The following is a 13,885-nucleotide window of genomic DNA, read 5'->3' as shown; positions in this document are numbered from 1 at the left end:
GAGGAAGATGAATGGCAGGATTTCCCCTATCTATTAACACAATATCTAGAATTCTCAGAAACTAATATAAGGCATTTTGTGAAGGGGAGGGCGAAAGACGGGAGCCCTTCACAGTTGCAGCTGCTGCTATTAACCCCTGCTGGGCCAGAACATCACCACACTAAAGGGAGGATTTATGTAGTAAGCAGCAGCCATCCACACACAGGATACACTTTATTACAGGTAAAAGAGGTGACTTGTGTTGGATTACAAAAAAAGGAGGCTGATTTACTAAAGGATTTGAGAATGTTCACACAAATAGTTTAAATAATCAATTCAATTATCCAATTATGTGCAGATAAAATAAACAGAGATTTGGAGATAGGATAATTAAAATGAATCTTCACCCATTTTCAACCTTATTGTGTTACAAGCACAGTTTTCAAACGCTTCTGTTCACTAAATAGGGCAAGCCTTCCAGCTTTTTGTGACATGGACTAGAGGAAGGAAAATCAGCTTGGCGATGCCATGGATGGGGTATGCAGGAGGAAAAGGGGTACTTGGTAAATTGGACAGCGAATTCGAGGAGGAAGAAGAAATCATCAGATAAAGGGAGGGGGTTTGCAACAGATGGGGGACAGTGTTAGGGAATTTCAGGTTAAGTGTTAAAGTATAGGTTAGAATTTAAAACCATGGGGTAACTATTTTTCCCCATAGTTCTCTTAGGGTCACGGGAGGACATATACTAGCGTCCTCCCGTGACCCAAAGCTCAGTGTATCGCGAGCTACAGCTCACTGTATACTGAGACTGCCGCAGCTGGGACAGATCTCGACAATGCTGTCGAGAGCCACCCAGCTGCATGAATGACAGCTGGCTCTGCCTATCTAGTGACAGAGCCAGCTGTGCCCGCCCCCTCCCCGTCCGTTCCTCCAGTCAGCACTGGAGAATAGGAGCTGGGAGGGGGTGAATCTCTGCGGGGAGCGGTGACTGACAGTCACCTCTCTCTGCAGGGAGATGATTGAGAAGTGAGCGAGCGACGGTATGTGTTCGCTCACTTCCCGATCTATTGAGCCGACGTGTGAAAGTTTCATTGTCACACGTCGGCTCGAACTATGAGGATGAGTGATTTTCACTCACCTCAAAGTTCTCCTTTAAATAGTGGGTTATGTGTTAGAGGAGGGTTACATTTAACCCCTTCGTGACGGGAGACGTACACTGTACGTCCCGCCACAAAGGGACCAAATGACTCGTCACGTACACTGTACGTGACGAGTTATTTGCTGCACTAGAAGGCTTGTAACCCGCTGAGAATCAGCGGTTACCATTCAGTAATGGATGTCTAACTATCTAGGCATCCATTAATGAAAGGGTTAACCTTTTTCAGACACCCGATACCTTAATATAGGCTGTCTGAGAGTCACAGAAGAGCGGACACACAATGTATCTATTCCTGAAAGAAGAATGTTTCAGTTTGCTGATCGTTGTTGCAACAATCAGAAAACCTTTAGTGACAGTTGAATCCTGAACTGCTGCAGGATCGGTGTCACTAACTTATTATCGGCTGTTCTGAAGTTTGAAGCAGCCTGATAACCAAAAATGTATTAATTTATCAAGCAGTAATAGTGAGATTAATTCACAATGACTGCTTGATATAATTAAATAAATAAAATAACATTTTTAAGTTAAAAAAAAGTGAAAAGTGTAAAAAAATAAAATAAAAAATAAGTTTAAAAAAATACAAAATAAGGGACAAATAAATGAATGTATGTATTGCATTTTTTTTTTTAGCTGTGCTGGTTTTGTTAAAAAAATACTACAAATCAAAACTGGGAAAAAAGTGTTTTTTTATGTTTTTTCCTTTTTTTTATATTTTATTTGTCCTAATTGAGCCGTTAGACACACATATGTGATATAAATATATAGCCCTATCTGTCCTCTAAAAAACAATATATAATATGTGTGGGTGCACTTTGTAAGAAAGTATATTACTGACGTGGAAGAATCACACAGCAAAAATGTCAAAAGTGTGTCAGTCATTTACGAACAGAAACCAAAAACAAGCTCAGTCATGAAGGGGTTAAGAACAGGTTAAGTGTTAAAGTCTATCCAAAGCCAAACTTTATTCTTCTTTTCTATTAGGAGAGTCTCCAGTAAAAAAAAAAAATCGCCATTTTAGCAAAATAATTTCAGTCAATAAGGAAGGTGGTTTTGATGCTTTTTAGGGGTACAATGGGCTTTAAATGGCTCCTGAGCCTTAGAGAAGCTCCATTCAACTATCCTGGACCAGTTATTGTGCCAAAAAGGCCCTTTTTTAATGTCAAGCCAATTATATCTAAGCAGCTCATAGCAAAAGTGAGAGTTTCCCCAACAGTGAAATCGCTCCTCCTGGCCCTATCCAGCAATCGCTTCTCTCTGGCTGCATTTTATGACTGTCTGAAGAACCACCAAGCTTGTTAAAGAGCAGGAAATATCTGCCTAGCATAATACATATGGTAGAGTAGATTAATTATATATTTAAGTGATCAAATCCTTTAATCTATTTGATGGCCAATGTTCTTCAAAAAATAATCTGGTTATCACTTTATGATTCAGAGAGAAGATGCTTTAATCAGGTCCCATGAGAAATCAGGAAAAATGTGATTCACGGGAGTGGGGTTTGCAATTACTGTTTTTGACGTACGCTGTCTTAGGCATAGTTAACTTCCTACACAGGAATCAGCAGTCTCTGAAAATCAGAAATTCTTTCACACGTCCTCACCTGCTTCACTGCTTATAAACAATTCAGTGTTATTAGTCATTCAGGCAGTTTAACTATATCGTTGCCAGAATCCTGATTTATCAGCCTCCAGGATCAGTGTCATGCTTCCTGGATGACTACTCTGCCTGGCTGCCCTACTTTCTCTCTTCTGAAATACCTATCAATACCAATCTTTCTTGGTGACGTTAACATCCTTGTTAATGCTAACAGCCCAACTACCTCAAAACTTCTCCGCCAACTCTCATCCTTTGAACTAACACAATGGACACACACTCCTACTCACTGTTGACAACACCCTTGACCTTACAATTCACCTGCCTCTGCACACCATGCAACCACTAGTCTCCAATACCCCTTCTCCTCCCTCTGATCACAACAGTATCAGTTTCACGCTCTTCCTGTATTTAACCCCCTATCTCTCTAACTAGCAGTTACACATAGAAATCTTCACAACTTTAACCCTTCCATTTTCTATTCTGTTATGGACTGTCTCTATGACAAAATCTCTCCCCTGTCCTGCCCTGACCTGGCCACTTCTGTATACAACAGCTCGCTCTCTGACGCTTACCTAACCAACTGCCCCCTGGACACCGTTTCTTTGCAACTATCTTTGTCACCCTCTTGCTCTATTCTAAGCTATTTAAACCACATCTTCAATCTCTCCTTCTCTATTAGACTATTCCACTCCACTCCAAAAAATGCACTGGTGACCCCCCATACTTGAAAAGCCAACATTGGACCCCACCAGCCTGAACAACTTAAGACCCATCTTTTCACTTCCATTTGCATCCAAACTTCTAGAACATGTAGTTCAGAACCACCTAAGCTGCTAGCTCACTCATAACACCGTTCCCGACCCCTCTGGCTTCTGCCCCTTCTAAAACTACCTAACAACTTACTAGGAGCTAAAAACAATAGCCAGTGCTCCATACTGTAACATAGTGACGGAAAGATGTGTCTAGCAACAATCATCTATCCCAAACAGCATGTAATCCTACCATGTACAGATGTGGCTGCTGTCAACCTGCCATTAACTTGAATGGATCCTGCAGCAACATCTGAATGGGGACACCAGGGATTACTGCCACAAGTATCCCGAGGTACGGGATGCTGGAATAATAAAGCTGTTTTTGTTTAAGAAAATTGACTTTTCTGCCTCCCTTGAGCCTAATCCCAACTCACAGTATTAGATATTTCTGCTGCCTTTCATACAGTTGACTATTTGCCTCTTCTCAAAAAAACGTCACTTCCTTGGCCTCTAGAACTTTGCTCTTTCCTTGTTCTCCTACCTATCTAACAGCTCCTTCAGTTGTCCTCTGACTTCTTTTTTTTTTCTCTATCTACACGTCCTCACTTGGTCAGTTTATAGCCTCCCATGGCTTTCAATATCATCGGTATGCTGACAACACCGACATCGATCTTTCCACTGCTCAGCTCACCCTTTCAGTCTCCTCATGCATTTTAGTAACTGACATATCAGTAAGGATTTTGCACTTAAAGTGACATTGAACTTAGGAGTTAAATCTTAAAAATACATTCAAGTACCTTAACTATTAACAAAAATGTATCTTATTTGTGTATCACTCGGCTGTAGATCTTCAAATCATCTCTGAATTGGTGCTGACACTTTCTTTCCTTCTGGAGGGTGGCTACTTTTGTTCCCCATGGTCCCTGTGTGTTGTAAAGTAGTCACAGCTCCAAGCTCAGTCCTGTGATGGACTACAATCCTAATACAAATTAGTAAAGGAAACGTGAGATTGTACTCCATCACGGGAGTGAGCTTAGAGCGGTGACTACTTTACATCAACAATTTTTAGTAGATCTTCTGCAGCATGGAGCAACCTGGGGAGAAAATGACTGAGCATATGTCTAAGCAAGTAGGTGCACTAATAAAATAAAGAATGTTTTAAGGGTTTAATAACACATTAATTAAGCATGATTACAGGTAACTAACAGGGCTATTCACTAAAGGGTGAAGAGTTTGGAGATTGCAGGAGAAGTGAACAATCTAGGACAACATAGCTGAACTGCAAAGTGAGCTGAATTGGAGAATTTTTCCAAATCAGCTATGTTGCCCTAGATCAGTGGTTCTCAACCTGTGTAACCTCAGGACCCACATTTGTCCTTAGTCATTAAGTCGCGACCCAAGTTACACTGCAATGCAACGCACGGCATTAGGGTACTGCATGTTCTGGTGCGAAGACGTACGAACTGTGAGTGGGAGGTGCGTTTGGGAGTACCATTCAAATGAATGGAGACACAACACACCTTCCACACACCAGAATGCATGGTACGTGCAATTGCGTGGTACAGTTTAACGCATAGTACTAGTGTGAACGTGCCCTCAAAAACACTGACATTCATACACAGACACAATCTCACACTTTCTCGCACACACATACACACTCCACACGTTTAAGGTCCACCCAGTCTCCCTACCTTACGAGAACCGGAGGGGATCCTCAGCCTAGGGTCCAGAGTGGGCTGCTGTGCTGTGACGGAGCTCCATCCATATGTGCATTGCTTGCACATATGCGCACCCTTGAACATATGCGCACCCTGTTGGTGTGCCGGGAGCCAGAATGTGATGTCACTCCGATCCAGGCACCTCTACAGGACACGAGAGGGAGCTGTAGGCAATGCACGGATGGATGGAGCTTCCTCGCAGCCATAGCCCCATTCCATCCCACCTCAAGCTGACACACAGCGGAAACATATTTTGAATGTCTACTTGGCGCGAGAACTGACAGTGCTGCTCTAGGGGGAGGCAAAGGAGCCTCTCACCTAAAAAAGTGGAAAGCATGTGGCGACCCACTGAACACGGGTCCACGGGTTTTGGACTTATATTGCGGAGGCATCCGCGGTCATTTCAGCACCCACCCTACACTTAGGGTTTTTTATCCGGTCAGGAGTGCGATGGGTGTGTATGTTTTTTCCACTGAACATAGGGTCACGACCCCCTAGATTGACCCTAGATTGTTCACTTCTCTTTCCTTCTCCAAACTCTTCATCCTTTTGTGAATAACCCTGTAAGTGTTAACACGTTGTTAAATGGGAACAGTTTTTTAAAGAAATAAAACTGTTTTTTAATTGTGAACTTGCTATAAATAAGTGACATTATGTAAAGAACAAAGGAAATTTTTTTGATCTACACAAAAGAACTAGTCTACATTCCTAAATACATTGTTACAATGATATTTTTACAAAATGTATCAATAAAGCTTGTTAATACTGCTGTCAATAAAGCTGCTGCATGAGCTGTAGCACAGAGCAGGACCCTGTAGTAAAAGTGACAGCCTTGCCCGGCAGAGCAGCCAGGGCAAGGTTTGAAGGCCAGGGTATGCAAGATATGAATAAAGTAAACGGGGAGGAAGGTACAATATATTGTCATAGTGTATATAGTGCCAGGTGGTGAGTCTCCTATGTAATTCAATAAATCATAAATAATGCAGACCCCAAATCAAGGAGATCCCACCACCATTTCAAATATACGACAATGTAATTAAAATTGTTTGTTTATCTATCTTATCTAGTTTTATCTATCTTATCTAGTTTTGCGTATCTAGTTTTAAATATATCTAATTAATATAAAGGACACACACGTTACAAAAATACAGAAGACCATGTAATCGGACGGCACTCAGCTAGAGTATGTATAATGTGGTTAAAGTGGATACAATGATCGGCCTTGGAACGAGTTATTGGTTTCCACGAGGGGTATCCATTGCCGAGGCCGTCCATACAGGTGCTTTTAATTACATTGTTGTATATTTGAAATGGTGATGGGATCTCCTTGATTGGAGGTCTGCAATATTTATGGTATACAATATATGCCCAAGGTCTAGAAACAGTGGCACTGTCAGGCATGGGTCCCCTAGGAGCTTTGGGCTCCAAGTGCCCAATCAGAATTGCCTCACTGGAAATCTGCAACTGTTCCTCGTCATCTACTCTCTGCCTCCTCTCTCTAACACTCTCAATACTTGATCTCTTTCTTCCCTGATGGCCCATGGTCACTTTGTGTCCCCACATGGTCAATTTAGTGGGATGGCACACCAGACCAGAAAATATGTGTACAGTAACAAAAAAACAAAAATTGGACTGCAATTCATAGTATTGATATGGCCACTGCTCGTTCAGCATGTGACGTCACACTGAAAATGCGGAGCGAGTGGTGGCCATGTCGGCCGCCGGCGCGTTCTGCAGTTGTGCGCCGCCATCTCTGAGTGTATCTTGGTATACCAAGATATACCAAAATATGCTCAAAGATGGTGGTCTCCCTGCGCAGAAGGCGCCGGTGGCCAATATGGCCACCACGCGTGTTCTGCAAATGAATTTATGTATGCCCGAATATAGTTTTAGTATATTCGGGCATATGATAAATTCGTTATTTCGGATTCTGATTATCCACCCAAAGTGACACTAAACTTAGGAGTTACATCTTAAAAATGCAATTAAACGCCTTAAAAGAGAACTATGGGGTAAGTGTTTTCCCCCATAGTTCACTTAAGAGTCACGGGAGGACATATACTAGTGTCCTCCCGTGACCCAAAGCTCAGTATATCGCGAGCTATAGCTCGAGGTATACCGAGACCGCCACAGCCGGGAGGGATCCCGACAATGCTGCCGAGATCTACCCAGCTGGGTAAATGACAGCTGACTCTGTCTATCTAGAGACAGAGCCAGCTGTGACCGGCCCCTCCCCCGGCCGTTCCTAATGTTCACGGGAGGACATATACTAGTGTCCGCAGGGAGCCGTGACTTGCAGTCACGGCTCTCTGCAGGGAGATGATGGAGAAGTGAGCGAGCAACGGTATGTGTTCGCTCACTTCCCGATCTATTGATCTACAGTTTCATTGTCAAACGTCGGCTCGAACTATGAGGATGAGTGATTATCACTCACCTCATAGTTCTCCTTTAACTATTAACAGAAATGTATCTTATTTGTGTATCACTCGGCTGTAGATCCTCAAATCATCTCTAAATTGGTGCTGACACTGTCCTTCCTTCTGGAGGGGGACTACTTTTGTTCTCCATGGCTCTCCAAACTCACTCCTGTGATGGACTACAATTTCACGTTTAGTTTATTATTTGGTATTGAAAATATAATCCATTGTGGAGTGAACTTGGAGCAGTGACTTTACAACACACACAGGGACCATGAGGAACATAAGTAGCCACCCTCCAGAAGGAAGGACAGTGTCAGCACCAATTTAGAGATGATTTGAGGATCTACAGCCGAGTGATACACAAATATGATACATTTTTTTGTTAATAGTTAAGGTACTTGAATGCATTAGTAAGATTTAACTCCTGAGTTCAGTGTCACTTTAAAGCAGATCTAAAGTGAAAAATGAATAATAATAAAGACATCTTATCTGTCATCCTAGAAGAGCCGCCCTTTAAAGCAGAACTAAGCTCCGCTGCTAGTGCCCAGGGCTTTTGACATAATATGCGAGTATGCACATTTGCACATTATGGCAGACTGATCTGCTAAGATGCCTCCTTCCGCAATGTCACGGTTGTGATCTACCAAGTCACCACCACTGACATCTTCACCAGTTTTTCCAGGTTCAGCGCCACCCTTGGCACCAAACGTATGCCAAGAATGTACAGTAATCCAATCATGTGCATCATAGTGTATTAACTAGAACAGGATGCCAGCTTTTATTGCAGAAGTCTCTTCTACATTGTCTACTGTGCAATAAGAGCCTACCTGCCAGGCCACCAGCATTGTTTGTGTCCTCCCGTTACCCTAAGGAGAACTATGGGGAAAAACACTGACCCCATAGTTCTCCTTTAAGACCCTAGATCCACCTTAACTTTGAATGGCATGCTTATCCCTATAATTTCCAGGACAGGTTGTATAAGTTAGAGGCATTGACTGGCTGTCCTCATAGAGCCGACCAATCAGTGCCCCTATAATAGAAGTCACCAGCACTCGATGATATGTGCAAGAAGTAAAGCACTTTTTATTCAATTGTCACATGTGTCAAACAACTTCCACTGCCGTGTTCGGATGTGCTCCAGGCAACTGCGCATGTGCATGAGCAAGTTCACACATTTTTTGATCCTAGAAACACGTCCACGCCAATCCTAGATTTTTTCGTAAATCTATCAAACACGCGCCGATGGCGGATAAATTTGAGCGGCGCGTTTTTCTATGTATTCTGTACTGTCCAGAGGTGTTTCTGGAAGTCTATGCCGAGGGTCACAAGAGCAATTTGAATGCAGTGCTACTAACAAATGTAACCACTTCCTGGCAGTCACCTCATTCAGAGCACGCTGAAATCAATGCCCTGATAATGTCTGCCATTGACCTGACGTGTATGTACAGGCATTGTTCTTCTTTGGTTCTGGATATCGCAGGTTAAAACTTCCGCCAGCTGATTTATGCTGCCTGTGTAACATTGGGGACATTTCCCACATTGAGAGCAGTACCCTCCATTGAGAGAGTGGGGCAAAAGAAAGAACAGTGAGGGAGAAGAGAGAGAAAGAAGGGAGAAAAGAGAGAAGGGAAAGGAGAGAGAGAAGGGAAAGAAGAGAGAGAAGGGAATGAAAGTAGAGAAAGGAAAGAAGAGAGAGGGGAGAGAGAGAGAGAGAGAGATAGGGGGGAGAAAGAAAGAGAGAGAAGGGAAAAGAGAGAGAGGAAGGAGATAAGGGAAAGGAGAGAGAAGGGAAAGTGAAGAGAGGGGAAGGAGAGAAGGGAAAGAAGATATAGAGGAGGGAAAAGAGAGGTTGGGGGGGAGGGGGAGAAGGGAAAGGAAAGAGAAGAGGTAAAGAAGAGAGAGAGGAGGGGGGAGAGAGAGAGAGAGAGAGAGAGAGAGTGGGGGGAGAGAGAGGAGGGGGGAGAGAGGGGGCGGAGGAAGAGAGAGGGGGTAGAGAAGAGATAGAGGAGGGGGGAGAGAGAGAGAGGAGAGAATGAAGGGAGAGAGAGAGAGGAGAGAATGAAGGGAGAGAAGAGTGATAAGGGATAGAAGATAGAGAGGAGGGAAAATTGAGAGAGAGAGCAGGGAAAGAAAATAGAGAAGGGAAAGGAGGAAGAGGGGGGAAAGGAGGGAGAGAGAGAGAGAGAGAGAAGAGTTAAAGAGAAAGAAGAGAGAGAAAAGAAAAGCCACATAGTAAGAAAGAAAGCAAGGAAGAAGATGGAGAAAGAGAATAGAGAGAAATGGGAGAGAGAAGAAAAAGAACAGAGAGAAGAGGGAATGGAGAGAAGAGAGAAAAAGAAAGCAGAGAAGGAAGAGAAAAGAGGAACGCCAGCGGAGAAGGAAGAGGGGAGAGATGAATGACCCATGACAGTTGTACACAAGTTTTCCCTTTTCAGCGTGTTTTTTCTGCCCAGGCAGTTCTCAGTTCCGTTCGGCATGCCCTGTCATTGTGTGTTCTGCCATCCTGGTCCTGTCCCCGGGTCACCTTCTCGGAGAGTTTCCTCTTCTTTCCCTGACACAGGAGGGAGTCTCCCCAGCCAGCAGCATCACTGCTCGCAGTCGCCATGGTGACCAGGGAAGTATAAATGTCGGTGCTCCCCACCCGGGGATACACACACACCGTCAGCATGCTGCGGCCCCGGGATCTCCGGCGGAGCTCGGGCACTCAGACGTTCCTGGAAGCCATGTACGGGGGGAAGGTGCACCTGGCCCGCTTCGTGCTGGACGCCTTGGACCGGAGGATAGTGAACACCCCGGCGGGGGAGCAGGGGCGGCCCCCCCTCATGCACGCTGTGTGTCTGCGGGAAGCCGAGCTCCGGAGCCGCTTCGTCCGCCTGTTGCTGGATAAGGGCGCCGATGTGAACGGTCAGGATGAAGCGGGGCGAACGGCGCTCAGTCTGGCATGTGAATTGGGACATTTGGACGCCGTCAAGCTGTTGGTACAGCACAGCGCGGACCCGGAGATCCCGGACCGGGTGGGGAACCGGGCTCTCATGTACGCCGCCTCCTGCGGTCACAGCGACGAGCTCATCTTCCTTCTGAGATCCTACAAGAGATTCGGGCTCAGACTGGACGCCACCAACCGGGCCGGGGTGTCCGCGCTGGATGCCGCCCGGGTCTCCGGACACTGGGAGTGTGAGAGAGCGCTGAGCGTGCACAGCCCGGAGCCCCGCAGGGGGGGAGAGCCGCTCCGCAGCCCCAAGCCGCTGTCCCGGCAGATGCTGGAGCGCTTCGCCCGACCCTTCTCACAGCGCAGAGATGAAGGCATCCGGGACATGATCATCCTCCGCTCCTCCAGCAGCTGCTCCTCTGCTCACCCCGACGCACAGGACGGCTGGAGGCAGCGGGAGACTCTGGGGGTCCCCGAGCCCGGAATTCAGAGGGCTCACAGCTGGGACGGACCCGTCCGTGGAGGCTCACCTACCGCCCAGTGCAGCCGCCTGCTCCGCCGGGTCACCTCACCCGACTTCTGCCAGGGACTGGCCAACTACACCGGGGACTTGAGGAAGAACAGGAGAGACAGCATCTGCAGCCGGAGCCAGCTCATCCTGCCCAGCAACAGACAGGCTCTGGCCCTGTGACCTCATGGGGACCTGTGATGGGAACATTGCAGCCTTCCTCTGACCCCATGGGGACCTGTGATGGGAACATTGCAGCCTTCCCCTGACCCCATGGTGACCTTTGATGGGAACATTGCAGCCTTCCCCTGACCTCATGGTGACCTGTGGTGGGAACATTGCAGCCTTCCCCTGACCTCATGGTGACCTGTTGAGGGAACATTGCAGCCTTCCCCTGACCTCATGGTGACCTGTTGCGGGAACATTGCAGCCTTCCTCTGACCCCATGGTGACCTGTGGTGGGACCATTGCAGCCTTCCTCTGACCCCATGGGGACCTATGGTGGGAACATTTCAGCCTTCCTCTGACCCCATGGTGACCTGTGGTGGGAACATTGCAGCCTTCCTCTGACCCCATGGTGACCTGTGGTGGGACCATTGCAGCCTTCCTCTGACCCCATAGTGACCTGTGGTGGGACCATTGCAGCCTTCCTCTGACCCCATAGTGACCTGTGGTGGGAACATTGCAGCCTTCCTCTGACCCCATGGTGACCAGTGGTGGGACCATTGCAGCCTTCCGTTGACCCCATAGGGACCTCTCGTGGGAACATTGCAGCCTTCCGTTGACCCCATAGGGACCTCTCGTGGGAACATTGCAGCCTTCCTCTGACCCCATGGTGACCTGTGGTGGGAACATTGCAGCCTTCTAACCCCATGGAGACTTGTGGTGGGAGCATTGCAGCCTTCCTCTGACCCCATGGTGACCTGTGGTGGGAACATTGCAGCCTTCTAACCCCATGGAGACTTGTGGTGGGAGCATTGCAGCCTTCCTCTGACCCCATGGTGACCTGTGGTGGGAGCATTGCAGCCTTCCTCTGACCCCATGGTGACCTGTGGTGGGAACATTGCAGCCTTCCTCTGACCCCATGGTGACCTGTGGTGGGAACATTGCAGCCTTCCCCTGACCTCATGGGGACCTGTGATGGGAACATTGCAGCCTTCCTCTGACCCCATGGGGACCTGTGGTGGGACCATTGCAGCTTTTTTTTCTGGCCCCATGGTGACCTGTAATGGGAACATTGCAGCCTTCCCTTGACCCCATAGGTACCTGAGATGGGCACACTAGAGCCTTCCTGTGACCTCATGGTGACCTGTGATATGGGCACACTGCAGCTTCTCTCTGACCCCATAGTGACTTGTAATGGACAGCCTCTTATGATGGAGGGTCACTGAACACAGATAGAGGGGCTCCTCTCTTGCAATGGGTGGTGTGTTTGCATTGTGGAGTCCCGATAGAGTCCATGTCCAGTATGACTGCCTGCAAATCTGAAATCCTGGAAGCCATAATACTCACAGACCACACTGACACTGCTAATGAACTCAATGGAAGAACTGTAACAAGAACAGGGGGTCTGTCAGAGAATATGTGGCAGCTGCTTTTGGAGATAATTGACTGTAAAAACTGGTTCTGCCATGATGCCATCAGAAGATAAGTGACAGGGACATTCATTCGTCACTTGACAGGCAGACGCTGTGACATTACATACTGCATAATGTTTCTTTCATCAGCCAGTGATTATTCTTAGAGGAACCTGCAGATCAAGTGTAGACAGATCTCTATCTCCCAGCAGGGACTATAATAGGGATGGTGATGATGTACAAATCACCTTTATATGACTGTGATGAATAATTTCTTTTGTCCTTCACTTACAATATAAGTTGGAGTATAAATAATAGACTTCTTAGTACGTTTTGCCGTTTGTAAAACAAATCATATGTTACAATAATCTAATATCTATACTTGGCTGATCTCCTAACTTCTAAATCTTAAAACTATTAGCATGTAGCCGGTAGTAATTGGATTGTATAAAATGCAATATTCCAAATCGAACCATGGATACCAAAGCCGATTTTTTTTAAAAAGTTGCCGTATATGGGTGATGGGTTTTCTTCTATATATCCAAGGCTTTATACTAGGGATGCACCGATACTTTTCGAGTACCAATGCCGATACTTGGCATATTTCATGAGAACTACCAGGGTTGCAGCTGGGACCGGGCTCTGGCGCTCCACCACTGTCCTGAAATCATTAGTCGATATTGTTTTAGAAGAACTGTCACATGACACTAAACAAAAATGTATCAGTACTTGTATCTGTAAGTACTATGACAAGTATCAGTACTAAAAAATGGTATTGGTGCATCACGTATATATATTTATTTATAAAAAGAAAATTATACATTAAAACAGAGATGCACAAATCCCAGGAGCCCCGTATACTCCTTAAAAATGACAGCTGCCTCCTAACTTTTGAATTGTTCTCTAGTCTAGCCTTGGGAGCTGGAAAAGTATCTGTACTTGTACTGAGTACGGTACTTGGTATCGGTGCATGCCTTCTTTATTCCATAACCTGGTGTGCAGGAACCATAACAACTACACATCTGCTTACCGTGTACACCAGTCTTTGGATAGGAGATGTGTTTCCCGTGTAGAGGACTCATACATACCTCCCAACTCTCTGAGATGAGAAAGAGGGAAACCTTCTAGCACAAAGTGTGTAGGTAAAGGACTCACCACTGCCATGCACCTAGGTAAATTGTCCACAAAGAATTGGGGGCTGTGCTCATACTCTGAGCTCAATTGATGGGTTCAGTTCATCAACCTAT

At 45.9% G+C, this 13,885-nt stretch overlaps 1 protein-coding gene across 1 annotated transcript; it reads left to right on the top strand.

Moving 5' to 3' along the window:
- Nucleotides 1-10,290: 10,290 nt before the first annotated feature.
- ANKRD63 (ankyrin repeat domain 63) lies at nt 10,291-11,283 on the top strand. Its single transcript, XM_018559272.1, has one exon. It carries the CDS (start codon nt 10,291-10,293, stop codon nt 11,242-11,244), a length of 954 nt encoding a protein of 317 aa, XP_018414774.1. The 3' UTR covers nt 11,245-11,283.
- The last annotated feature ends 2,602 nt before the right edge of the window (nt 11,284-13,885 follow it).

Source organism: Nanorana parkeri, unplaced genomic scaffold, assembly GCF_000935625.1.
Source record: "Nanorana parkeri isolate BGI_ZX_2015 unplaced genomic scaffold, ASM93562v1 scaffold386, whole genome shotgun sequence".
Taxonomy (NCBI): Eukaryota; Metazoa; Chordata; class Amphibia; order Anura; family Dicroglossidae; genus Nanorana; species Nanorana parkeri.
This window is presented reverse-complemented; position numbering and strand designations above follow the sequence as displayed.